This window comes from Procambarus clarkii, chromosome 40 (genome assembly GCF_040958095.1).
Source record: "Procambarus clarkii isolate CNS0578487 chromosome 40, FALCON_Pclarkii_2.0, whole genome shotgun sequence".
Taxonomy (NCBI): Eukaryota; Metazoa; Arthropoda; class Malacostraca; order Decapoda; family Cambaridae; genus Procambarus; species Procambarus clarkii.
This window is the reverse complement of record NC_091189.1, coordinates 31,345,301-31,372,777: the sequence shown is the minus strand read 5'-3', so window position 1 is coordinate 31,372,777 and position 27,477 is coordinate 31,345,301. Positions and strand designations below refer to the sequence as shown.

General features: G+C 42.4%; 1 protein-coding gene across 3 annotated transcripts in view; it reads left to right on the top strand.

Annotated features, from left to right (window-relative positions):
* Ire1 (serine/threonine-protein kinase/endoribonuclease Ire1) overlaps window positions 1-27,477 on the top strand; it is a 148,793-nt gene that overhangs the window by 59,587 nt on the left and 61,729 nt on the right. For all 3 annotated transcript variants that reach the window (XM_069338944.1, XM_045742067.2, XM_069338945.1), the window contains 2 exons: window positions 2,954-3,132; window positions 26,572-26,771. In XM_069338944.1, the coding sequence (XP_069195045.1) occupies window positions 2,954-3,132; window positions 26,572-26,771 (379 nt within the window). The remainder of the gene's footprint in view (window positions 1-2,953; window positions 3,133-26,571; window positions 26,772-27,477) is intronic.

The window sequence follows — 27,477 nt, the reverse complement described above, 5'->3', positions numbered from 1 at the left end:
TTGCATTTTTCTGTTTTTCTCATTCTCTCCTACACATTGTTGTGTGTTTTAGTGTGTGCTTCTTGGCTCTCCTACTGCTAGGTTGGAGTTTGTTCCATGTTCAGTTCCCTGCTTTTGCACCGCCCCTGTGTTTGGTTCTTTCCCGGCTTGCCAGGTTTGGGTTCCTGTCCTGAAAATGACAACTGGCTTACCCTGCCAGTTGTCATTTTCAAGATCTCGCGGTGTCACTTCTCATGAGTCTCGCATTGGAACTGCAGTGTCTCCGAACTCCTGGCGAGCTCGCTAGCATTGGGAAGTTTTCTGTACGGCAGACGTTCCATCTGGTTCCTTGCCGGTTTGGGTTTCTGGCTCTGCTTGCTTGGTGATTGCACTCAAGGTTTTCCCGCGGCTCTGCCTCTTCCTTAAATTAAATTAAATTACATTTTTTATTCAGGAAAAGTACATACATAGTTGATTTACAAACATAATGTTGGATTTATAGATAGAGCTAGTACATACAATACCTAAAGCCATTAATACGCATAGCGTTTCGGGTTTCGGTTTCCTATACTCGATCGGTCTATGGCTGGTTTGGTTCTGCCTCGAGTGTCTCACCGTCAGTTGATCAGGTGGCTTCATTGATGGTGTCCCACGCCCGTGCTTCATCTTGGCAGCGGTATGATTTTTTTGGGCTGTCCTTCCTTTTTCTTTCTGTCCCTTCGTAGGTTTGCCTTCTCTTATGGAGGTTCGGGGCTGTCATCTTCCCTCATACTGTCGCCTTGTCTTGTGCGGGGCTGGCGGAGCTGCTCTGGGTTGCTTCGGTTTTGGAGTTGCCTCTGCACCGCTTTGCAAGCTGTCACTGGCATGGTTCTCCTCTGGCATGTTCTTGCGCCTCTTGAGCCATCCTGGTTCTTGGATTGCGTGCTCTCTTCTCTTCTCCTCGGTTTGTTGTGGCCCCTTTGGTTCCGGATTGTTTTTCGAGGCTCTTTTTCTTGTTGGTGTTGGCCTCTGAGAGTCGCGTCGGGGTGCTTCATGCCCTCCTCCGGCGCCTGGGTTTTGGCTCTTTTGTTTCTCCTGATAGGTTGTTCGCTTGCAGCCATCTCGTTCTTTTCTGGCGAAGACTGGCATGGCTTCTTTCCAGAGGGGTCCTTGGGTTGTTTGATGCTTGATTGGTCTGGCCGGGGGTGCGTCATATGTTGTGTTCGATTGCAGCACTTCGCTGTGCTTGGTGTGCCACGGCTGCCATGACCGGGGTCAGGCTTTGGGTTGTTCTGGGTTCCCTTCTTCCCTGATACAGGGTGCGGTTCTCTGGGGTTGTCCGCGGGGTGGTTCGGTCCTGCCAGCCTGGTGTTTGTCCCCATGACCTAGTCATTTGTAGGGTGGCTCTGTGCTCCTTTATTGCTGTTCCTATACCTTGTCGGGCCTGTATGGCCTTGGGCTGGCAGTTGCCGTTTTGTCTCCGCTTCGCATTAGGGAGTGTGCAACTTCCGCCTCCCAGGTTAGGTCCCTCTTGTTTTCGTCTTTGGGTTGGTAGCTCCGGGTATCCGACGGGGCTCCCCCCAGAAAACCAGCATTGAATATAATGAAACGCCATTTTCTGGGTGAATCCCGGAGGCTCCCCGGCAACCCTCCCTTCCTCTGGTCAGCGGTTTTCGCAGCGCGGGGGTCTGTGACATCATACTCGTTTGCTCATTTCTGTTTGGGGAGTTCTATTCACTTGTTTGGCTTTTTATAGCAATTTTCACCAGAATAGGGGTTTGTTTTGGGACGCCTACCTTTCTGGGTGCCTAACCTAGTCGATGGCAGACATAGAATGCTTCCAACCCCATGGAGGGGGTTTCTATAGGCCATTGCTCCTCGGGCCTCTGTGCAGGGGCCAGGTTCTGGTTCATGGTCCCCGGTAGGCCCACAGAACTCCATACACATGACTGATACCAAAGTCTGACATTAGCATATCTCCCCGAAGCCTGGATAGCTCTGGGGAGCCTCCAGGACTCACCCAGAAAATGGGGTTTCATTACATTCAATGCATGTTTTTTGGTGGCCCTCCACTAGGTCCCTGTGATTGCACACATCACAGGGACTCAGCATTTTGTTTGTTTGTTTGGTAGTTCTGGGATAACCGATTAGCAGTACTTTGGCTGGGCTTCCCTTCCCTTCATTGCATCTCCAGTTTCAATGAATCCTTCACTCCAACAAATCAGGGTTGGTCCCATATAGTTTACCAAATTGAGGTTGCACTGTAAATGAAGATAGAATCCAATGAAACTGCAAGAGAATCTTTGGAAAATGAAAGTGTGTGGAGAACAAAAAATTGCTGGTCATATTGAAGGGAAGGTGGTGGTGAATGGGGGAGGTAGGACAAGACAAGACCTAACTGGCTGACCTGAGTGTATGTAAACTTCTACACAACCTCTTATGGCTGGTTTTTAAATTGCCCTGCAAACCTGGGCCAGGGTTCATTAAGTGTTTACACACATCCACTTACAAAACCTGTACATCTTTTTAAATCATAGTAGCTTAGTCAGTATTTATAAAACATTTTAAGAGCTTCAAAACTCTGCGACCCAGGGTTACAGTATTATTGTTATAGACAACCTTGTAGTGCTTTGGCGCTCATAAATGCTTAATAAATGTAAACTAAGCTGTCATGGTTGAAGAAAGATGTACAGGTCTCGTAAGTGGACACTTGGGTGCTTGAAGAATTATGGGAATGGGTGCCATTTGCCACTCATAGGTTTAGACATCTAGATGTGCACTGCAGTCCAGTAATGACTGCACACTTTGCCTAAATAACACTGGAAGGAGTTGTGAGGAACTTTATCACAAGACATACTCCCAGATTATACATTTTGCTTATGTATTCCTTTGAGTTCATTTGATAAAAAAATTAATGTATTGCAGTTTAATTATATTCATATGTGCATTGATATATATTTTGTAAGCCACACTGCACTGTTCAACTTTATTTCAGATGGATTGGATCAAATGAAAAGGATGAATGTAAGTTTTGTAACTTCAGGGAAAGTATTAAGGTGGTGGAGAGAAGTGTGTCACATGGTGTGGCTGTGGCTCATCTCTGATACTGTCAACCTACTGATTGTTATCCTTCTCTTTGGATTTGGAGTAATTGTCCGTCTTCTTTACAAGCAAGTAAGTTTGCACAATATTAAAATGTTGTTCAAAGAGACATGCTAGTAGTCAATTTTATTTTTCAGTTTTGTTAGCTTTTTGCTTTGCAGTCCACTTAGTATTTGTAAAATGCAGTCTGCATATTAAATTTTGTTAAGGAATCTTACAGGAGAAATAGGATGCATTATAGGATCAAAAATGTTATTCCATAAAAGAAAAATGCAATGATGTACATTACTGTGCAAAAAAATATTCAGCTTTATTAACATAATAGAACACAATAAAATTAATGTAATGCTATTGTGTGCAAAAGACCTCCTGAATGCTCTACAAGCTAGAGTCAACCCGTTCTCACACAAGACAGCACATATATGACTTAATGCTTAAAGTCAATATGTTGATTATGAATTAGTAAATATGTGATATATTCCCAGTTACTTTTTTTCTAAGGCCCAAACTCTTCCTCACGTACCAATTTACGTTTCACAGTATCCATCCGTCAACCTAGATAGCAGAATATTCGTGATTGGTTCAATTATAAGGAAAATTGTAGTTTTCAGGTCCCACATGGGTTGTGAAATTTACCTACTATTGTCCATGCTCCTAGAATATTACAGATCAGCTACTTCCTATTGAAGGCTCGTAGTTTTGTTTTGAGAAATATTAGTTGTTCTTAGTAAATTATAATAAGCACTAAAAATTATTACATAGAATAACAGTCCTTCGTCAATGAATATTATATACCATAGTTTGTGCTTTACAAATCTTTAAAGGATGTTTTGTAGGAACGCTAACAGAAAACGATGTTACGTTGGAATATCTATGGGGTAAACTACTGCAAACAGGATATTATTGTGTCTACTATACCAACTATAGCTAGGATGGGTATATTGTCCACTACCACCTGTTAGGTGGGTTATGGGTCCAATACCACCCACAGGATGGGTATGAGGGTCACATCCACCCACAGGATGAGTATGGGGACCACATCCACCCACAGGAAGGGTATGGGGTCCAATACCACCCACAGGATGAGTATGGCGTCCACTACAACCCACAGGATGGGTATGGGGCTCCAACCACCCATAGAATGAGTATGGGGCTCCAACCACCCATAGAATGGGTATTGGGTCCAATAACACCCACTGGATGTGTATGGCGTCCATTGTCGCGCATCGAGCTTGAAAACCGCAGCATTCATCTCAGAACCATGCCTATTTCACGCAGATTCCTTAATAAACGTAAGAATTTTATATGTCACAAGAAAGATAGAAATATAAGCTTCATTCTAAATACCTTACCATGGGTATATTTAAATTTAAAGCGAAGATACCTGTATTTTTATAATAGCCGAGCTCCGACCCCAGACAGATCGATCGACCGAGCAACTCTCTCGCAGAACAATGTTTATTTTATGTGAATTCGTTAATAAACATATGTGTTTTATATGTCTCAAGAAAGGCAGACATATAAGCTTCACATTAAACACTTTATCATAGACATATTTAAAGTTCTAATGAAGATACATGTATTTTAAAAATTACGGAGCTCCCACCCCGTACAGACTGAACGACAGAGCAACTCTCTCTCAGATCAATGTTTATTTCACGTAAATTCGTCAATAAACACAAATGTTTTATATGTCTTAAGCAAGATAGAAATAAGAGCTTCATTTTCAATACATTACAATAGACATATTTATAGCTCAAGTGAAGATACATATGTTTTTATAGTAGCACTCAGTAGCTTGTCGGGCATGGAGTGCAGACGCCTACGCACTTGCCGATATATTGTATAATTAACAAAGATACGCTAATAAAGCCTAAAATCTTATATGCCTCCAGAAAGACCGAGATATGAACATTATTATGATTGCACCAAATGAAATATATCATGTTCGAGAACAAAGATATATCAATTTTAAATTAAGTTTCGACTCTTGCTCGGGCGAGAGAGATGGGGCGACTCTCGCCCCATCTATTGGGGATTCTGTCCACTAAAGACCCAAAGCTACTCAAACCCTCCTAGCATTATTTAGGTAATGAAGTAATATGGTATATATACTCACATTAATGTAGGTGCTGAATGCAGAACATGAGAAAACATATGTTTACTAAAAACTAATGTAATTTCATTATGAAATAAGTAAATAAGTAGCATCAAAGGAAGTCGACGGTCCAAGCGTCAATGTTGTGGAGCGACTTATCCAAGATATATCGTTGTTTGGAAAGTGTTTGTTGGTATATCCAGTTGGCGCACTTCTCTGCACAAATTATCACAAATTTAAATTATAATGTTAACAAGTAGAATACATATTTTTAATAAAATCTAACATAACTAGTCAGAAAACATTTAACATTTATTAAAAAATATATGTTTGGAAGTTAAATTTATTTTATTTATTTATTTATATATATACAAGAAGGTACATTGGGTTTGTCAGAATACATTGGAGAGTACAGTATTTACACTCTTGTAAAGCCACTAGTACGCGCAGCGTTTCGGGCAGGTCCTTAATCTAACAGATAATTTTAAGTAAGTAATTTCTATCAGAATTGATAAATGACAAAGATACATTGCAAGAGAAAAATGAGATGAGAGAGCTTAGTAAGTATATTAAAGCACATTGTTATATTAAAGCTCTGATTGATTACATTGACAGCTTGATTAGTAATTTAAACAAGATTAATAGACACCATACAGCAGATTGACAGCACATATAAGACAGCAATGATCACAATGGTAAAGATGTTCAGATTGGGTACATAAAGATTGGGAGATTGGGTAGCAAAAGATACAGATAAACAAGATTTATAAACACCATACAGCAGATTGGCAGCACATATAAGAAGACAGCAATGATCACAATGGTAAAGATGTTCAAATTGGGAACAAAAAGGTTGGGAGATTGGGTAGCAATAGATACAGTGCAATTTTAAGGCAAAAAGTGAAAAACTATGAAGATGAAATTAGATACCTTTTAGTATTGATTTTGAATGATGTAAAAGTTGGACAGCTTTTCAATTCAGTAGGGAGTGAGTTCCATAAACTGGGTACCTTTATTTGCATAGTGTGTTTACACAGATTAAGTTTAACTCTGGGGATATCAAAGATATTTATTTCTTGTGTGGTGATAATGGGTCCTATTACATCTGTCCAGGAAGAGTTTCAGAGCAGGATTTGCATTTAAGAACAGGGTTTTGTAAATGTAGTTGACACAAGAGAATTTATGGAGTGAGATTATGTTTAGCATGTTTAGGGAGTTAAACAAGGGGGCTGTGTGTTGTCTGAAAGCAGAATTTGATATTATTCTGATAGCAGATTTTTGCTGGGTGATGATGGACTTGAGGTGGTTTGCAGTGGTTGAACCCCATGCACAGATACCATAGTTGAGATAGGGATAGATTAGTGCATAATATAGAGAGATGAGAGCAGAGTTAGGTACATAATATCTGATTTTGGAGAGTATACCAACTGTTTTAGAGACTTTCTTAGTTATGTGTTGTATGTGGGTACTGAAATTGAGTCTCTTGTCTAGGAATAGGCCAAGAAACTTTCCATCATTTTTATTGCTAATGTTTGCATTGTCTATATGAAGCTGAATTGCATTTGTAGATTTGCTTCCAAATAGGATGTAGTAGGTCTTTTCTATGTTAAGTGTTAGTTTGTTGGTTGACATCCATAAGTGGACTTTTTTTAGTTCATTATTACAACATCATTTAGTGTATGTGGGTTGGGGTTGGAGTAGATGAGGGTAGTATCATCAGCAAACAAAATAGGTTTCAGAATGTTAGACACATTAGGCAGACCATTGATGTATATAAGAAATAGAAGAGGCCCCAAGATGCTGCCCTGTGGCACTCCAACGGTTATTGGTAGAATGGGAGAGGTTATATTATTGATGGCTACACATTGGTGTCTATCATTAACTTCAAATCGACTTCATAGGACAATAGTTTTGAAATATATACTCGCTATTCGTTGACATGCGTTCGCTACTTAAACTACCATGTACTGTACTTATGTAAAATCTCCCATGTCTCTTCGCTCATCTCACCGAACCCTACAGGCTCTGTGATATATTGTTTAATTAAGTTGACCAGACCACACACTAGAAGTTGAAGGGACGACGACGTTTCGGTCCGTCCTGGACCATTCTCAAGTCGATTGTGAATGGTCCAGGACGGACCGAAACGTCGTCGTCCCTTCAACTTCTAGTGTGTGGTCTGGTCAACATACTTCAGCCACGTTATTGTGACTCATCGCCTTGTTTAATTAATTGAGATTCACAAATAAAGCTTATAATTGTATATGTTATCAAAAAGGCAGAGCTTAGTTTAGTTCATTTATTATGCACCCCATACCCATCCTATGGGCGATAGTGGAGTGTTACAGAGGCACATAATGGGCTCAGGGACTGAGCCCCACAATTCATATAGCCAAGCAAGTTATAATCTTGATAAGCTAGTTACAAAAGTCAATGCACATTGTCACATCAACAATGGGCTCGAGACCGACCACAAGTACAGTCTATAATTTAAGCAACTGACATATATGGAGGGCTAGTGTCACAATTGATATGTTTATCCTACACATAACCCCTTCTTCCCCATCAAATGGGCAGCGGTGGATAGGTTACAATCAAGTCGTTTTTTGCGTTTTATTCAGAGATTAGATCTTATTGGGTGAGGAAAGATATTCATATTTTAAAGAAGGCTTCTTGGCTGATGCTCTCCATTGATGGAAAATATACAACCTTTTGAAAATCAATGTTAGTTTGATCTAGATATTGTAATTAACGAAAGTATTTGTCATCAGAAAGGTAGAAATATAGGCTACAATTAAAATCCTTTGTCATAAATACAACTGAAGTGAAAACGAAGATATATGCGTTTTGATAGTTACTTGATGGCTAGCTCTGAGAGTGTGAAGCCCTGCACACCAGCCAATAAATTGTATAATTAGTTTCCATATATTTTAATTAATCTTAAAAATCTATATGTCAGAAGAAAGGAAGATGTAGCCGTTAATGTGACAACATTTAAATATATATATCTCTTAAGTTAAATAAATAATACCACCTTATCGCCTGTGTCCGGACACATGAAAACTACCTAGGTATCAGTATCCAGCCAGGCGGGGATCACAGGCTGCACAATACTGATAAATTATGTAATGCACTACTTGTGGTCGATCTCGAACCCATTTATGATGTGACGACTTATAGTGAATTTTGTAACTATAAGTCGTTTTTTGCGTTTTATTCAGAGATTAGATCTTGATAGTTCAGGGCAGCATCTTGGGGCCTCTTCTATTTCTTATATACATCAATGGTCTGCCTAATGTGTCTTTCTTGATAGTTACAATCATCAAGATTGTAACTTGCTTAGCTAAATGAATTGTGGGGTTCAGTCCATTCATTTTCTTTCTTTATTATGCACCCCATAATACCCATCCCGTGGGCGGTGGTGTAAAGGTTTACAGAGGCACATAATCGGTTCAGGAACTGAACCCTCTAGTTCGTTCAGCGAAGCAAATAACAATCTTTTGACGCTAGTTACAAAATTATTAATGTACACATACTTATGCATACATGTACATATACATATATACATACACATGCATATTTAATCACTCACACAAATACACACTTCAGTAATCTTTTGTATCACAAGTGATTCAACAAGAGACTCACAACAGTAACTATACAAGGGACTTTACATCTATGAAGAGTCGCACAGTTACTAGTCTTGCTCCACACCCACCCAACTGGGCGGCAGCTTTACAGTCATGTTCTCCACACCCACCCAACTGGGCGGCAGCTTTACAGTCATGTGCTCCACACCCACCCAACTGGGCGGCAGCTTTACAGTCATGTGCTCCACACCCACCCAACTGGGCGGCAGCTTTACAGTCATGTGCTCCACACCCACCCAACTGGGCGGCAGCTTTACAGTCATGTGCTCCACACCCACCCAACTGGGCGGCAGCTTTACAGACATGTGCTCCACACCCACCCAACTATGCGGAAGCTTTACAGTTACCTGGTGTTATTCTTCACCTATATCTTTTTCTGGTTAATCCCTATTTACATTATGCAGTTCAGGTTTCGTCGCCATGCTATAGTTTTTAGTTTAGTTAATTTATCACATAATGGGTTCAGGGACTGAACACACAATTTATTTTTCTAAGCAAGTTACAATCTTGAGGAGCTAGCCATAAAATTCATAATACATCGTCACATCAACAACATGGGTTCGAGATCGACCACAAGTACAGTTTCTAAATTAAGAAAATGCCATATGTGGAGAGTTAGTGTCACAATTGATATGTTTGCCCTGCACATTTCCACAGTAGTTTGCTTGGGTTCTTTAAATTATCTTAGATATCATTGAAGAGAACCTACTAGGTACTATACTGTATATATGCTGGTAAGAAGTATAATTATCCTGAGAAATCGTGTAAATTATGTTGTACGAGTGCTTCCAGTTAAGTAACATAGTTCATTTGTGTGCGCGCGCTTGAAGAGGAAATGTTATCCCCCCCCCCCTCCCCATTGTAAATATTTGTGGGTTTCAGACCATACGGCCGCGGCTTACCCTCGCCGCGGTCGAGGGTAAGAACACCGGATGTATACCCAGTATTACAAGTAAACATTAGCAATAACAATTATGGAAAGTTCCTTCACCTATACATAGAGAAGAGACTGAACTTCAGCACCCACATACAACACACAAGGGGATGCTCTGAGAGAGAGAGAGTGAGAGTAAAAATGTCCACTGAGGTCTGATTAAGTCCTTTTGGGGACCTTAATCATTAGGACGTCCAATGATTAACGCAAAGTGAGGCGTATTCAGATGGTATATTGACAACATTCAGCATATCTCATAATGAGCTAGTAGTACTTGGTGCACAAATACCTTTTCCAAAGGAATCACAAAACATAATTAAACACAACTGTACCGTACAGTGTTATATATTTATTTCAGTTTGAACAATTTTTAACATTAAAGGATAAATCCTTTAATTGGTTGAAATTGGTTTTAATATTCGAAATCTAATTTGTTGATGTTAAATAATATAAGGTTCAAATTTATTAAGATACCTACTTTAAAAACTATTTCTATTTGAAATTTAAATAACATAAAAAGAGTACAGAATATAACAAATACCGACTATATAAAAGACCTGACACTTGAAGCACTTAATTATGCTATTGTAACACATTGAAAGTAATAACATTATTTGATTCAGCAAAGCATTTGGTAAAGTTATAATAATAATAATAATAATAATAATAATAATAATAATAATAATGTATTAATTATTTTAAATTATAATTCACAACTTGCTAGCGCACAAGAAACAAATCCACGAATCATCATTACATTCTGTAACACCTACACATGATCCATGGTGCCAAATATTGCAACGGTCACAGCATACCCTCAGCTTCAAATCATTTGGCTTTCTGCAAATGCAGTACACTTCCATCGAGCATGACCGGATGATTCGTTTTCTTCTCAGTGTCTGAGCTGCAGGGAATGAGGTGAGATACTTTCCTTTGAAGTTCTCTTGTAGATGTTGTCTCATATTCTGCACATCATACGAGGTTCACCGGATCTACACCACTTGCAAGTGATGCAGCAAACGCCGCAGCATATACCCCACTCATACTTGAGTCCCTGTGTCTGCTGACATTCATTACATTGCATATCAGCTTATCATCCAAGACATTTTCAAGAGGAAACTAGATTTATTCCTCCAAGGAGTGCCGGACCAACCGGGCTGTGGTGGGTATGTGGGCCTGCGGGCCGCTCCAAGCAACAGCCTGGTGGACCAAACTCTCACAAGTCAAGCCTGGCCTCGGGCCGGGCTTGGGGAGTAGAAGAACTCCCAGAACCCCATCAACCAGGTATCAACCAGGTATCCTGGCAATTAGCAAGAGCATACAAGATAACTTCAGTAGATTTGGATGGTAATTTATGCCTGGTGTCGTATATGTTAATTTGTCCAGTTACTCCAATGTTGGAAACGGTGACCCAGTGACAACCATCAACTTGGATAATTTGAATAAATTCACCAATTGTAACTGGCCAGGAGAGGTCCCGCTACAACGCTGGGTCATGAAGACCTTCTACGCTTGGCACAGTTTGTTTGATGAGGTCACATGCAGATTTTATATGAAGGTCAGAGAGCTGTACATTTGTTCCAATGTTCATTATCTCGTCATCTGTTAAATAATTTAACATTGTCGAATGTGAAGCACTGTTATCACTCTCCTTATTGTTGCATTGGTGTGAGGAGTGGCAGTGATTGGTGCAGTTTATTTTTTCTTTAAATAGGGACGTATATTTGTACTGCAGATACCAGTACAGTTGCACCGTTTCTTTATATATTTTATACTTGGGTTAGCAAGGCGAGACGCTTCTCTTAACGTGATACTGTTGGTATCAAATAGAAACAGTTTTTAAAGTATGTATCTTAATAAATTTGAACCTTATATTATTTAACATCAACAAATTAGATTTCGAATGTTAAAACCAATTTCAACCAATTAAAGGATTTATCCTTTAATGTTAAAAATTGTTCAAACTGAAATAAATATATAACACTGTACGGTACAGTTGTGTTTGCCTGCCACAGCCTGCCACAGCCTTGAGAGCACGGAGCCTCTCTCTACATTGGCGACCCAGTCTGGCTAAAACATTGCGGTACAGTAGAACCTCAAGACCAAGGTATTTGTATCTGGTAACATAGTCGAGCAGAGAGCCATCATCCAACTGCATTTTGCGAACGGCCCCACCTCGTCTGGGTGGGTGTCGGTTCAAGATCTTTGTTTTCTCTACTGAGATGACTAATCATAGTTCCTGACATGTGTACAATACAGAGTTCAGAACATTTTGGGTGTTGGTATACCCATTGGTGTTGATCAGTATATCATCCACATAGCTAATGATGTGTTCGCTGGACCTTCTAGTTACTAAGTTTAAAAGTGCATTGATTAACACATTGAACAGAGTACGACTGAGGACACCTCCCTGTGGAGTGCCAAGTTCAAAATCTCTCGTTACACGCCTATGCCCTTGGAACAGTACAGATGACTTCCTGTTGGATAGATAGCCTCTTATCCACCGTAGAAGCCATCCTCCTACATTCATTTTAGCAAGTTCTCTCAGAATGACGTGTGGGTTAGCAATGTCAAAGGCTGACTTAAGATCTAGGAAAGTGGTATATGACCTATCAGTATGCAGGGTGAGGAATGTGGTAATACAGTGATGTACACTTTTTCCATGCGTAAAGCCATATATCTGGGGAGACAACATATTATTAATTTTGTAAAGGAGACGGTTGAGAACATCCTCTCAAGACACTTATAGAGACAACTAGTGAGGGAGATTGGGCGAAAAGCACTCGGCTGGTGAGGCTTAGGAATGGGAATAATAACACTGTTGGTCCATGACTTAGGAAGCTCCCCAGTTACATAGCTCATATTATACAACTGAAGAAAGGTATTCCCTGGAACTAGCAGAAGCATATGCAGTATGCCGTCAGTAACTCCATCCTCCCCGGGTGATGTAGCTTTGCCTTTATGTAGAGCAGAATCTAGTTCGTATTCAGTAAAAGCATGTCACAGTCATCCTCTTGATGAAACATGAAGTCAAGGAACCTTGCCCTATCAGTATATCTATCATTTAATTCATTTTGTGAGGGTAGAGGAAGACTGTCAAAGCTGGAAGTCGTGGCCCAAGCATCAACAAGCTCATTTGCTCTGTGCAGAGGATTAGGGTACGAGATCTCTGCAGCATTTTTCCCTTTGATCTTGTTGATATCCTTCCATGCCCGACTTAGTGGCGTGTGAGAATTGAGACCACGGACAAAAGTTTCCCAGTCTGTCTGCCTCAGCTCCACCATACGTTCCCTGGCCTTAGCCAGAGCCGCTTGAAAGAGCCGAAGCATTTCAGCAGTGCGGGTCCTTCTACAAGCTAGTCCAATTATTCTGGCAGTGCGTTTTAGTGTATGCAATTTAGAATCATTATAATAAACATAAGTGCTATGACCAGTGTAATTTGGGTTACGTGGTCTGGACGATGGATCAAGTGATTCTATAAACTGGTCGATAGTATCTGTGAACTCATTGTTAAAATCTTCAACTGATGAAGGCTCAGATGAACTGCACCAATCTGACACATGAGCAACAAGATTGTCTCGTTGATCGATGGGCACAGCCAGCCTCTTCCGCTTGAACACTCCACCAGGGAGGATAGAGCTTCCAATGCTTACAGTGGCTAATATGGCCAGATGATCAGACGCCATATCTGGCACTATTGACGAGGCGCACACGGTGTGGGAGACGTTGAAACCGAGACATAGATCAAGAATACCTCAGTAGATATTCGTCGGTTCAAGGTCACCCACAATCTGTGCATCATCGTGACCACCTAATAGTGACACCAGTTGGTGTCCGTTACGATTATTGAACTGCGAATTACCAATATTCCTATGCCTAGCGTTATAATCACCTTTAATGATGGTAGGCTCAGTCTGAATACAGATAGGAAGGTCAGCATAATTAAAGTTACAAGGAGTCGATTATTTAGTACATAGTTGTTTTTCTCTTAAACTGGATGATAGAGGGGGAGTCTTTAACGTGATTGGGAATACATACATACATACATACATACATACATACATACATACATACATACATACATACATACATACATACATACATACATACATACATGCGTACATACATACATACATCCATACATACATACATACATGCATGCGTACATCCATCCATACATACATACATACATACATACATACATACATACATACATACATGCATACATACATACATATATACATACATGCATACATACATGCGTATATACATGCGTATATAAATACATACATACATACATACATACATACATTACATACATACATGCATGCGTACATACATACATACATACATACATGCATACATACATACATACATACATACATACATACATACATACATACATACATACATACATACATACGTATATACATGCGTATATAAATACATACATACATACATTACATACATACATACATACATGCATGCGTACATACATACATCCATCCATCTATCCATACATACATACATACATACATACATACATACATACATGCATGCATGCATGCATGCATACATACATACATGCATGCATACATACATCCATACATACATACATACATGCATGCGTACATCCATCCATCCATCCATCCATACATACATATGTGCATACATACATACATACATATATACATACATACATACATGCGTATATACATGCGTATATAAATACATACATACATACATACATACATACATACATACATACATACATACATACATTACATACATACATGCATGCGTACATACATACATACATACATACATACATACATACATACATGCATGCATACATACATACATACATACATACATACATACATGCGTATATACATGCGTATATAAATACATACATACATTACATACATACATGCATGCGTACATACATACATCCATACATCTATCCATACATACATACATACATACATACATACATACATACATACATACATACATACATACATACATGCATGCGTACATACATACATTTGAGCTACGAGGAGAGACTACGGGAATTAAACCTCACTTCGCTGGAAGACAGAAGAGTTAGGGGGGACATGATCACCACATTCAAGATTCTGAAGGGGATTGATAGGGTAGATAAAGACAGTCTATTTAACACAAGGGGAACACGCACAAGGGGACACAGGTGGAAACTGAGTGCCCAAATGAGCCACAGAGATATTAGAAAGAACTTTTTTAGTGTCAGAGTGGTTGACAAATGGAATGCATTAGGGGGTGATGTGGTGGAGGCTGACTCCATACACAGTTTCAAGTGTAGATATGACAGAGCCCGATAGGCTCAGGAATCTGTACACCTGTTGATTGACGGTTGAGAGGCGGGACCAAAGAGCCAGAGCTCAACCCCCGCAAACACAACTAGGTGAGTACAACTAGGTGAGTACATCCATCTATCCATTCATACATGCATACATACATACATACATACATACATACATACATACATACATACATACATACATACATACATACATGCATGCATACATACATACACGTCCAGTCAGCATATAGCTATTTCGGGACAAAATCCAATACAGTTTATATTGGTGAGACGCCACTGTGATGAGGAGTTTAAATATCACAGGAACTGTAGGTTAATGTGTGACATAGGTGAGGTTAGATGAGGCATCTACAAGCATCAGCTGGAGGCTGATGGAGTGTTGTGGAGGCTGGTGGTACTATGACCAGATGTTGGAGGGTGGATTTGACTCTCCCACCCTCCCTCCCCCCCCCCCCCCCCCCCACATTGACCGCAGTACGTCTAAGGTTACTTTCCACTCCCGCTTACCAAGGGTATAACCCCCGCCCCCCCCCCCCCGCCCCCCCCCCCCCCCCCCAACACACACACATGCATCAGATTCTTAACTTACAATATTTATGATTTACCAATTTATGTTACTACACTGACTCTCAATTTCACAATATTGTATAAACTTTGATGAATCGCTCGTCTATGGGTCATCCAATCATGTTAGCAGACTTCTAGATGTTACCACTGCTAGGTTTAGGCTCAGCTACAAGTACCTCTGGAAGTTTGTAACATCTGATGATGTAGATTTGACTAAATGTAAACTCTATCAGCAGAACTATTCGCATACTTTGCGTCATTATATAATGGAATGTGAAAAATCGCGGAATTTAAAGATAACAACATCAATAGTGTCCATGAAATGTGTAAGTACTTCATTCATAATGATGTGCTGCCCGAAATCTTAGCGAAGTATCCAAAATTTGCTTACTGTAGGTAATGCATACACATGACTGTAAAGCTGCCGCCCAGTTGGGTGGGTGTGCAGCACATGACTGTAAAGCTGCCGCCCAGTTGGGTGGGTGTGGAGCACATGACTGTAAAGCTGCCGCCCAGTTGAGTGGGTGTGGAGCACATGACTGTAAAGCTGCCGCCCAGTTGGGTGGGTGTGCAGCACATGACTGTAAAGCTGCCGCCCATTTGGGTGGGTGTGGAGCACATGACTGTAAAGCTGCCGCCCAGTTGGGTGGGTGTGCAGCACATGACTGTAAAGCTGCCGCCCAGTTGGGTGGGTGTGGAGCACATCACTGTAAAGCAGCCGCCCAGTTGGGTGGGTGTGGAGCACATGACTGTAAAGCAGCCGCCCAGTTGGGTGGGTGTGGAGCACATGACTGTAAAGCTGCCGCCCAGTTGGGTGGGTGTGGAGCAAGACTAGTAACTGTGCGACTCTTCATAGATGTAAAGTCCCTTGTATAGTTACTGTTGTGAGTCTCTTGTTGAATCACTTGTGATACAAAAGATTACTGATGTGTGTATTTGAGGTGGTGATTAAATATGTATGTGTATGTATATATGTATACGTATGAATATGTACATGTATGCATAAGTATGTGTACATTAATAATTTTGTAACTAGCGTCAAAAGATTGTTATTTGCTTAGCTAAACGAACTAGAGGGTTCAGTTCCTGAACCGATTATGTGCCTCTGTAATCCTTTACACCACCGCCCACGGGATGTGTATTATGGGGTGCATAATAAAGAAAGAAAATGAATGGACCGAACCCCACAATTCATTTAGCTAAGCAAGTTACAATTTTCATGAGCTAGTTACAAAATTCGCTATAAGTCGTCACATCATAAATGGGTTCGAGATGGACCACAAGTAGTGCATTACATAATTTATCAGTATTGTGCAGCCTGTGATCCCCGCCTGGCTGGATACTGATACCTAGGTAACTTTCATGTGTCCGGACACTGGCAATAAGGTGGTATTATTTATTTAACTTAAGATATATATATTTTTAAATGTTGTCACATTAACGGCTACATCTTCCTTTCTTCTGACATATAGATTTTTAAGATTAATTAAAATATATGGAAACTAATATTATACAATTTATTGGCTGGTGTGCAGGGCTTCACACTCTCAGAGCTAGCCATCAAGTAACTATCAAAACGCATATATCTTCGTTTTCACTTCAGTTATATTTATGACAAAGGATTTTAAATGTAGCCTATATTTCTACCTTTCAGATGACATAAATACTTTCGTTAATTACAATATCTAGATCAAACTAACATTGATTTTCAAAACGTTGTATATTTTCCATCAATGGAGAGCATCAGCCAAGAAGCCTTCTTTAAAATATGAATATCTTTCCTCACCCAATAAGATCTAATCTCTGAATAAAACGCAAAAAACGACTTGATTGTAACCTATCCGCCGCTGCCCATTGGATGGGGGAGAGGGGGTTATGTGTAGGATAAACATATCAATTGTGACACTAGCCCTCCATATATGTCAGTTGCTTAAATTATAAACTGTACTTGTGGTCGGACTCGAGCCCATTGTTGATGTGACAATGTGCATTGACTTTTGTAACTAGCTTATCAAGATTATAACTTGCTTGGCTATATGAATTGTGGGGCTCAGTCCCTGAGCCCATTATGTGCCTCTGTAACACTCCACTATCGCTCATAGGATGGGTATGGGGTGCATAATAAATGAACTAAAATAAGCTCTGCCTTTTTGATAACATATACAATTATAAGCTTTATTTGTGAATCTCAATTAAACAATATATCAAAGATCCTGCAGGGTTCGGTGAGATGAGCGAAGAGACATGGGAGATTTTACATAAGTACAGTACATGGTAGTTTAAGTAGCGAACGCATGTCAACGAATAACGAGTATATATAACAAAACTATTGTCCTATGAAGTCGATTTAACTTCCAAACATATATTTTTTTAATAAATGTTAAATGTTTTCTGGCTAGTTATGTTAGATTTTATTAAAAATACGTATTCTACTTGTTAACATTATAATTTAAATTTGTGATAATTTGTGCAGAGAAGTGCGACAACTAGATATGTCAACAAACACTTTCCAAATAACGATATATCTTGGATAAGTCGCTCCACAACATTGACGCTTGGACCGTCGACTTCCTTTGATGCTACTTATTTCATAATGAAATTATATTAGTTTGGAGTAAATATATGTTTTCTCATGTTCTGCATTCAGCACCCACATTATTGTAAATATACCATATTACTTCGTTACTTAAATAATGCTAGGAGGGTTTCAGTAGCTTTGGGTCTTTAGTGGACAGAATCTCCAATAGATGGGGCGAGAGTCGCTCCATCTCTCTCGCCCGAGCAAGAGTCGAAACTTAATTTAAAATTGATATATCTTTGTTCTCGAACATGATATATTTCATTTGGTGAAATCATAATAATGTTCATATCTCGGTCTTTCTGGAGGCATATAAGATTTTAGGCTTTATTAACGTATCATTGGTAATTATACAATATATCGGCAAGTGCGTAGGCGTCTGCACTCCATGCCCGACAATCTACTGAGCGCTACTATAAAAACATATGTATCTTCACTTGAGCTATAAATATGTCTATTGTAATGTATTTAAAATGAACCTCTTATTTCTATCTTGCTTAAGACATATAAAACATTTGTGTTTATTAACGAATTTACGTGAAATAAACATTGATCTGAGAGAGAGTTGCTCTGTCGTTCAGTCTGTACATGGTGGGAGCTCCGTAATTTTTAAAATACATGTATCTTCATTAGAACTTTAAATATGTCTATGGTAAAGTGTTTAAAGTGAAGCTTATATGTCTGCCTTTCTTGAGACATATAAAACATATATGTTTATTAACGAATTCACTTGAAATAAACATTGTTCTGAGAGAGAGTTGCTCGGTCGATCAAACTGTCCGGGGTTAAAGCTCGGCTATTATAAAAGTACACGTATCTTCGCTTTAAATTTAAATATGCCCATGGTAAGGTATTTAGAATGAAGCTTATATTTCTATCTTTCTTGTGACATATAAAACTCTTACGTTTATTAAGGAATCTGTGTGAAATAGGCATGGTTCTGAGATGAATGCTGCGGTTTTCGAGCTCGACGCGCGGCAATGGACGCCATACACATCCAGTGGGTGTTATTGGACCCCATACCCATTTTATTTATAGTTGGAGCCCCATACCCATTCTATGGGTGGTTGGAGCCCCATACCCATCCTGTGGGTTGTAGTGGACGCCATACTCATCCTGTGGGTGGTATTGGACCCCATACCCTTCCTGTGGGTGGATGTGATCCCCATACTCATCCTGTGGGTGGATGTGACCCTCATACCCATCCTGTGGGTGGTATTGGACCCCTTTCCCACCTAACAGGTGGTAGTGGACAATATACCCATCCTAGCTATAGTTGGTATAGTAGACACAATACCGTCCTGTTTGCAGTAGTTTACCCCATAGACATTCCAACGTAACATCGTTTTCTGTTAGCGTTCCTACAAAACATTCTTTAAAGATTTTTAAAGCACAAACTATGGTATATAATATTGATTGGTGAAGGACTGTTATTCTATGTAATAATTTTTAGTGCTTATTATAATTTACTAAGAACAACTAATATTTCTCAAAACAAAACTACGAGCCTTCAATAGGAAGTAGCTGATCTGTAATATTCTAGGAGCATGGACAATAGTAGGTAAATTTCTCAACCCATGTGGGACCTGAAAACTACAATTTTCCTTACAATTGAACCAATCACGAATATTCTGCTATCTATGTTGACGGACGGGTACTGTGACACGTAAATTGGTACGTGAGGAAGAGTTTGGGCCTTGGTAAAAAAAGTAACTGGGAATATATCACATATTTACTAATTCATATTCAACATATTGACTTTAAGCATTAAGTCATATATGTGCTGTCTTGTGTGAGAACGGGTTGGCTAGAGTACATGTGATCCACTCAAGACTCTAGGGGGTCTCTGTGATTTTTATGTCAAACAAGTTGTTTAGAAATGATCCACACATAAACTGGGAGTCAAAGGGATATATCTGCTGACAGTTTTGAAAACACTAATCAAGGGCTAGCCTTTTCTGTGGGAAGCCCCTACAGCTCCCTGGAGCTTATCGCGCTAATGTATGTTATATTAAACTGGGACATTAGCTAAGGAGTTCAGACCTACCAGGGACAAGTGCAAGAAACTGGCCCCTTCAGAGAGGTTTCAAGGAGCAATGGCCCTGGAAAACCCCCTTATGGTTGGGGTTTTCCTTATCTGCCATCGACCAAGGTTAGGCACCCAGAAAGGTAGGCATAACAAAACAAACCCCACATGGTAAAAACTAATACAGAAAACCAAACAGAGGTAGAAACTCCCTACAATCCCAAGGAAACAAGCAAGCATCACACTTTACTGCCGCGCCGAACGTCTGCGCAACCCTCCCCGCCCCGGACCTTACCACGCCGGCTGCCTAGCATCAGTTCGTAAGCTAATGTCAACTGGGATAGATGCTTCTCTGGCCTCAGTTTCCTAGGCGGTGTTTGCCTTGTGTGGCGCTCACTACCGTGTATTGTGTGGTGCGGTGGCCAGGTGTTCCTCATCGGTACTGGGGCTGCATGCACTTAAAGGCTTCCTTCCCTAAGCGCCCTGTGAGTACTGCCCCTGCATGATAGGGTTATCTTCCCTGGGGCGTTCGGGAACCATTTCCGTACAGGTTCTTGCTGCTCGGCATTTGCCACGCCCTTGGGGCCAGCTGGGGCTTGGGGCTCTTGTTTGGCCCTGGGAAGGGACTGGTATTGTGCTGGTTAGGGCATCAAGGTGTTGCGCGGTCTGCCACCTAAGCGGCGACCGGTTCCTGTTGCCTCTGGGGACGGTGTACTTTTGCAGGGTTTTTCTTTTGTTTTTATTTGCTTTGCCTGGTAGGGGTCTGCCTAGTGTGGCTATAGTTCCACTGGTAGTGTTTGGTGGCCCTCTGCTAGGCCCCTGTGATTGTACACGTTGCAGGGGTTTTCAGTGTTGTCCTCTATCCCCTTGTTAGTTTTGGGTTTTAACCGGTTAGCAACACCTTGCCCGGGCTTCCAGTAGTTGTTACCCTACGTGCCCTGGAAAACCCTGTCGGGGCTCAATGGACCATTGAATGTGTTTTCCGAGTTCCAACCCATCTTGTACGGGTTCGTTGGTTGCTATGCCCTTGTCTCCGGGTGACAGTCGCTACTTTTACCTCCGTCATGTTGCCTGTTGGGTCACTGACACTTTACCCGGAGTCTTGCGAGATATATTCTCTGCTTGTTCTCCAGTATTCTCCTAATGTTATTACTGTTCAGAGTACAGGTGGCATCTGTGTTTCCCACTCAGATGCCCCGGGGCCGCCCCATTTTGGTTAGATGCTGTTGCCCCTTTCCCTCCCTGTTCCTGGCTCCGGACCGTCTGCGGGTTTTGGGGTTGGGGCAGGGTTTAGTTGGGGGCCGAGACTCAGGCGGTTTCAGGGGCTGCCCCGTTCGGGTTGGGGACGGAGGTTTTCAAGCCTGTTCCTCCTGCCAAGGCTTCTGGGTCTTACCAGCGGCCCTTTCTTACTGCCTTTCCCATGGACTCTTCCTTTTCTTTAAGGGCGGAGGGCGTAGAGGATGGCTCTGCCCCGGGGCCTCTGTTGCAGGTTCCCGGGGCTGTGGGAGATGCCTGCTTACAGTTCTGGGGCTGTTTGCCCCTGCCTGGGTTTTCTGCTTCTGGCCGGAGCTTTTCGCCCATCCAGTCTGCTTGCTTCCCACTTTTGCTGGCATGTTTTCATATCTTTTGCATCGGTCACAGCCCCCTGTTCTGGTGGCCATTTTCTTCTGCCGGTTTCCCGGCGTGGCCACCAGGGCGGCGTTGCAGTTTGTTTACATGCGTCTGGGTGTGCGAGCGAGCGTCTTGGGTGAGTTTTTCACCTCATTCAGGAGTTTTATTCTCCTGTTGTCGTTTCTTTGCTTTTCTGGTGTTTTCTGCTCGTCTTCTGTTCCTCTGGGAACGTTTGGGTGTTGATTTTTACACCAGGTTTTCCGTTTTGTCTATTTTAGGTCTGGGCCCTAGGATTTGGGCTCAGTGTCCCTGTCTGTTTATGCTTGCTCCCGCACCTTGTCCCTCAGTTTTCGGTCTGTTTTGGCCTTTTCCCTGGGGGTTCTGTCTGAGGGCTGTGCTTTGCCTTTCTGTGGTGTATCTCCGCCGGTAATTGTGGTGGTTTGGGCTCCCCCGGGTTCGATTCCAGGTTCCTTTGGGTTCTTTGGTTTCGTTCCGGAGGTTTCTTCCTCTTTGGCACCCTTTGTGGGATTAGGGGGCTTTGTTTCCTCGTGTGTGACCCAGTTCTGCTTTCTGGGGTTCCGGGGTCTTCCTGGCTTGCAGGCTGTTCTTTTTGGGTCTTGGCACGTTTTGTGGTCGTGCCAGGGCTTTGGGTTTTGTTGTCAAGGTGAGCCTTTTGATGCTGTTTTGTACCTTCTTCACCTGGCCGGCGTGGTGCTCTCTGCCCACTGGTCATCGGCTTGTAATTTTCTTTTCATGTGTATGTGTGTGGTGTACATGTACATGTGTACACTGTGTGTGCATGTGTGCACACGTGTGTATGTGCATGTGCATACACACGTGTGTCATGCACCTTGTGTGTGTGTTTATATATATATATATATATACTTTCTTTTCAGAAGGGGCTCTGTTCCCTTCGCTGTTGATGGGGCGGTGGGGGAGCAGCTTGCTCTGTTGACTCTCGCATGGTCCCACAGTTAGTGGGCGTTTTTGGTTGTCTTCCAGCCTCTGGCAGCGGAGGACGGCTTCTTCCCGTATGGGGGGTTCGGGGCTGGCGAGGTGGGCTTCTTCTTCTCCTCTGGATTCTATACCCTCATCGGAGGACTGTTGTCTCCAGTCCGGCTTCTGTTGGGGCTGGGTCCCTGGATGGTGGCCCTGAACCTCCAGGTCACTTCTTGGCACGTTCTTCTCCAGGTTTCCGGGACTGGCACAGTTGGTGGTGGGGCTTCAGGCTTGCCGCTTTTGTTGCCTTCCCTAGTTTGTAATGGGCACTTGGTGTATTTACACATCTTTACCAGATCTTGGTGCCCTGTCTGAGTCTGTTTGGGATTCGGTGTCTGGCCTACCTCGACGACTGGCTGGTGTGGGCTCCCAGTCGGTCCGCTTGTTTGCTCGCCAGGGGTGTGGTTTTTTCCAGATCGTCGGGTTCGGTTTCCTGAAGATCTGGAGGCCATTCCATCTGTTTCTGTCCCAGGTTCGGACCTGGCTGGGTTTTGTTTAGGGCTCTTGGGCTGCGTCCCGGGTTGCTCGGCGGTTGCTGGAGCGGTTGTGCGGGAGTCTGAACTTCGACGTGCTGGTCTGCCTGCAGGATCAGGTTTGGCTTCAGCGTCTGTTTGGTTCCTTCAGAGAGTTCCCTTCCGCCTCTCTTGCAATCGTTGGGTTCATCCTCCAGGGATCTTGTGTTGGTGCTGTGTCATAAGCTTCCTCTTTGGGGTTTTTGGGGTTCTGTGCCTTGGCACCTCCCCAAGCCTTCGCTCGATGTGTTCATGGACGGGTCATCTCTCGGCTGGGGCTTTGTGACCAGTGTTCACCAGGTCGGCCGGGGATGGTGGGGCCTGTCCGTCTGTCGGGCTCACAACACGGTTCGGGAGTTCGTGGCTGTCTGGTTTGCGCTTCGGAGGGCTCAGGTCACTCGGTGCTCTACCATCCATCTCCATTCAGACTGTTCTCTGGTGATTCTTTGCCGGAACCACAGGGTTTCTCTTAGGTGTTTGACCTTTGGGGTTGGTCCCTTCGAGTGGCTCGTTTGACTAACCGTGAGGTTCATGTCCGGGGTGTGTCCTACGGCCTGGGGGACAACCTGTCTCGGTTCATTCCTCTGTTCGCGGATTAGCCAGTCGTCGCCGATTCATTTCGTTGGCTCTGCCGGACGTATAGACTCCTGGCCATGGACATCTTCGCGTCGGCGTGGTCTAGGCGTCGCCCATCCTATGTGGCACCCTTACCCGCCTGTGAGACGTTCACGGTGGATGCCTTTCGGCAGGACTGGTCGAGGTGGGGGGTACCTGTTCCTCTTCTCCCGGTCCAGCTGTTGCTTCGGGTTCTGGCTCGTTTGGAGTCCATTCCCAAGGAGAGTAGTCCTCATGGTCCCTTGGTGGCCAGCTCAGCTTTATTTTCAGATGCTGCTTGATAGGTGTCCGAACCCGGGGCGTTTTCCCACGGCTCCGCCTCTTTCGGCAGGTCGGACCGGTCCTGTACGTGACTGGTTTGGCCTTCTCCTCGGCTCTTCGCGTCTGGTGTTTTGACACAGGTATCACCATCTCTATGGTGATCAGGTGGCTTCGTTGATGGTGTCCCACCTGCGAGCTTTGTCTCGGCGACAGTATGATGTTCCTGGTGTTTCTATGCACCTTTTTTCTTGCTCTTTGAGGGTTGTTTTGTCCTTTCTTGGGTTTTCAGGACTACAGTTATTTAACGTTTCTTACTGTCACCTCATTTTGTGCGGCGCTGGCAGAGCCACTCCGGCTTGCGTTCGGGGTGGACGTCACATCTGCCCCGTTCCTACGCTTTCTCGTGTTTTGTTTCACCTCCGGCCTGCTCATGTGTCGCCTGAGCCATCCTGGTACCCTCAGGGTACCCTCTTATCATCTTCTCCTCAGTTTGTCGTAGCCCTTCGGCTCAAGTTTGGTTTTCATAGGCCATATTTTGTTGGCATGGGCCTCTGCGGGTCGGGTTGGGGAGCTTCCGGCTCTTCCGATGCAGAGGTTTCTGCTCTTTGGTTCTGGTGGTAGGTTTGTACGTTTGCAGCCTTTCTCCGTCCTTCTGCCGACGGTTGAGATGGCTGCTTTCCGGAGGGGTCCTTGGGTTACTGATGCTTGATTGGTTCGGCCGGGGGGGTGTCCTGTGTTGTCCAGTTGCGCCTTTTTGTCTGGGGATGTCTACCGTGTTTGGTGATGCGCTTTGCGTTGATCCGGTTCCCCTCATTCCCTTTTTCAAGGCTTGGGTCTCTCAGGTCGTCCGCAGAGTTTTTTTAGTCTTCCAGCCTGCGGTCTATCCTTGCGCCCATGCTGTTCGGGCATTTGCAGCTTTCGCTGCTATGTTGGTGACATCTAGGGCTCATTTCAGGCATTAGGATTTGAGGGTCGCACAGGTTCGTGACCGCCCGTTCTTTGTGCGCGTGTCTGCTCCTGTGCGTTCTTGTGTTGCCTTGGGTCACAAGTTGCAACCTGTTGTCTTGGCTTCGCGTTGTGGAGTTTGTGGCGGCCGCCTCCCGGGTCAGCCCTTTCTTTTCCTTCTCTTTGGGTATAAAGCTCCAGGGAGCCATAGGGGCTCCCCACAGAAAACCAGCATTGAATGTAATGAAATGCCATTTTCTGGGTGAGCCCTGGAGGCTCCCTGGCAACCCTCCCTCCCACCGGTTGGCGTTTTTTTTGCGTTGGTTGAAGCTTAGTTTCCGAACTGATGCTAGGCAGCCAGTGCGGTAAGGTCCGGGGCTCCCCCCTCCCCCTCTCGGGGCGGGGAAGGCTGCGCGGACGATCGGCGAGGCAGTAAAGTGTGATGTTTGCTTGTTTCCTTGCGATTGTAGGGAGTTTCTACCTCTGTTCGGTTCTCTGTTTTAGTTTTTACCATGTGGGGTTTGTTTTGTTATGCCTACCTTTCTGGGTGCCTAACCCCGGTCGATGGCAGATAAGGAAAACCCCAACCATAAGGGGGTTTTCCAGGGCCATTGCTCCCTGAAACCTCTCTGAAGGGGCCAGGTTCTGGCACTGGTCCCTGGTAGGTCTGAACTCCTTAGCTAATGTCCCGGTCTAATATAACATACATTAGCGCGATAAGCTCCAGGAAGCTTCCGGGGCTTACCCAGAAAATGGCGTTTCATTACATTCAATGCTGGTTTTTTTTATGTGATATATTCTAGATCTTGTATACTGACTGACAATTAAGAAGGATTTTTTCAATCTTATGGAATTAAAAAATTTTTAAATATTCATTGTAGTGTACAGTAAGCTTAGTCTTAAACATTTTATCTAGTTCAGAAGTTTGTTACTTTATATAACAATGAAATTATGATGCCTTTTGTGTAAAAGCTATCTTAAATTTTAAGGTTTATTATAAGCTTTACCTGTTTTTTATCTTTCAATCCTAAAGCAGAGATATACAGAATCTTTTCTTTGTTTCTAAGTCCCAAGTATTCTCAAAAAATTATTTATCTTAATTGTAAAACTAAAGTGTGCTATGATTTTATTTACGATAATGTTTAACATTTTACCCTTAAATGGCTCAGCTCATTAGATTCTACATCGTGGTGCAAATGTTAGCAAAAAATATTTAAAAAATCAATGTAAACAAAATTTAATTTGGTGATTCACGTAATCATGGATAGCAATTAGAGCTGCTTAGGGATTAATTTGTTAACTTAACATTTGTTGATTACTCTAGACTATTACTATGGTGTGTGTTGTATACAGGCTCAAGATTATGCCAGGCTTACACAAGAGATGTCTTCTCGACGCCCCTGGTCGCAGGGATCCAACAACTCTGGAGGCTCATCAGGTAACATCACAGCTGTGGCAGAGGAGCTGGACAATGGAACTGTTAGTGTGGGCAAAATAATATTTGATCCACAGCAGTTACTTGGCAAAGGCTGCGATGGCACATTTGTGTTCAGGTAAGGGGTAAAGGTAATGTTGTTCCTGCATTCAAAATATATTAATATACAGTGGAAACTTCCCTAAATTGAGTGTTTTGTTGTGGCCCCTCTCCATTAAAACCAATGCTACATTGCATTATTATTGTTAATTTTCATAATTTTTACTACTTTGTGTGGACAGTCTCGTGCCAAGTAAGGATAAAAAGTATTATAGGAGAAGGTGTTCACTGACAATTTCATGTAATGTTGCACACATGGTACCACATAACTGCTGTAGTAAAACATCCATAGCAATATTTCAGTGGTTTACAGTGATTTTTTTATATTTTAATTAAATAGTTTTAGCATAATAAGTACAAAACTGTAGGTTCAGCAGGTGAGAGGCAATATCACATTTCTACAGTATCACAACTAATGACATTGTTTACAAAATTTATTGTAAACAAAGGAATTTGTTTACAATGTGTGTGTTCATAATGGGCTGTATTCCAAATTGGATGAAGGGTGATATAAACAAGAGCTAAATTTCAATTTATTTAAATACATCACAGTAGTGGTAGAAGGTACTTCAGAAAAGATGGATGCTTGTAAGATAATTTGCCCCCCCCCCCCCTCTGTCTCATATTATTATCAGTGATTTAATGTTACACAAAGTATGCCTATTAAATATGTTTAGCTCATAGATGGTGTCTGGCTGTTATGATTTGCGTTTGTTGTGTAACTT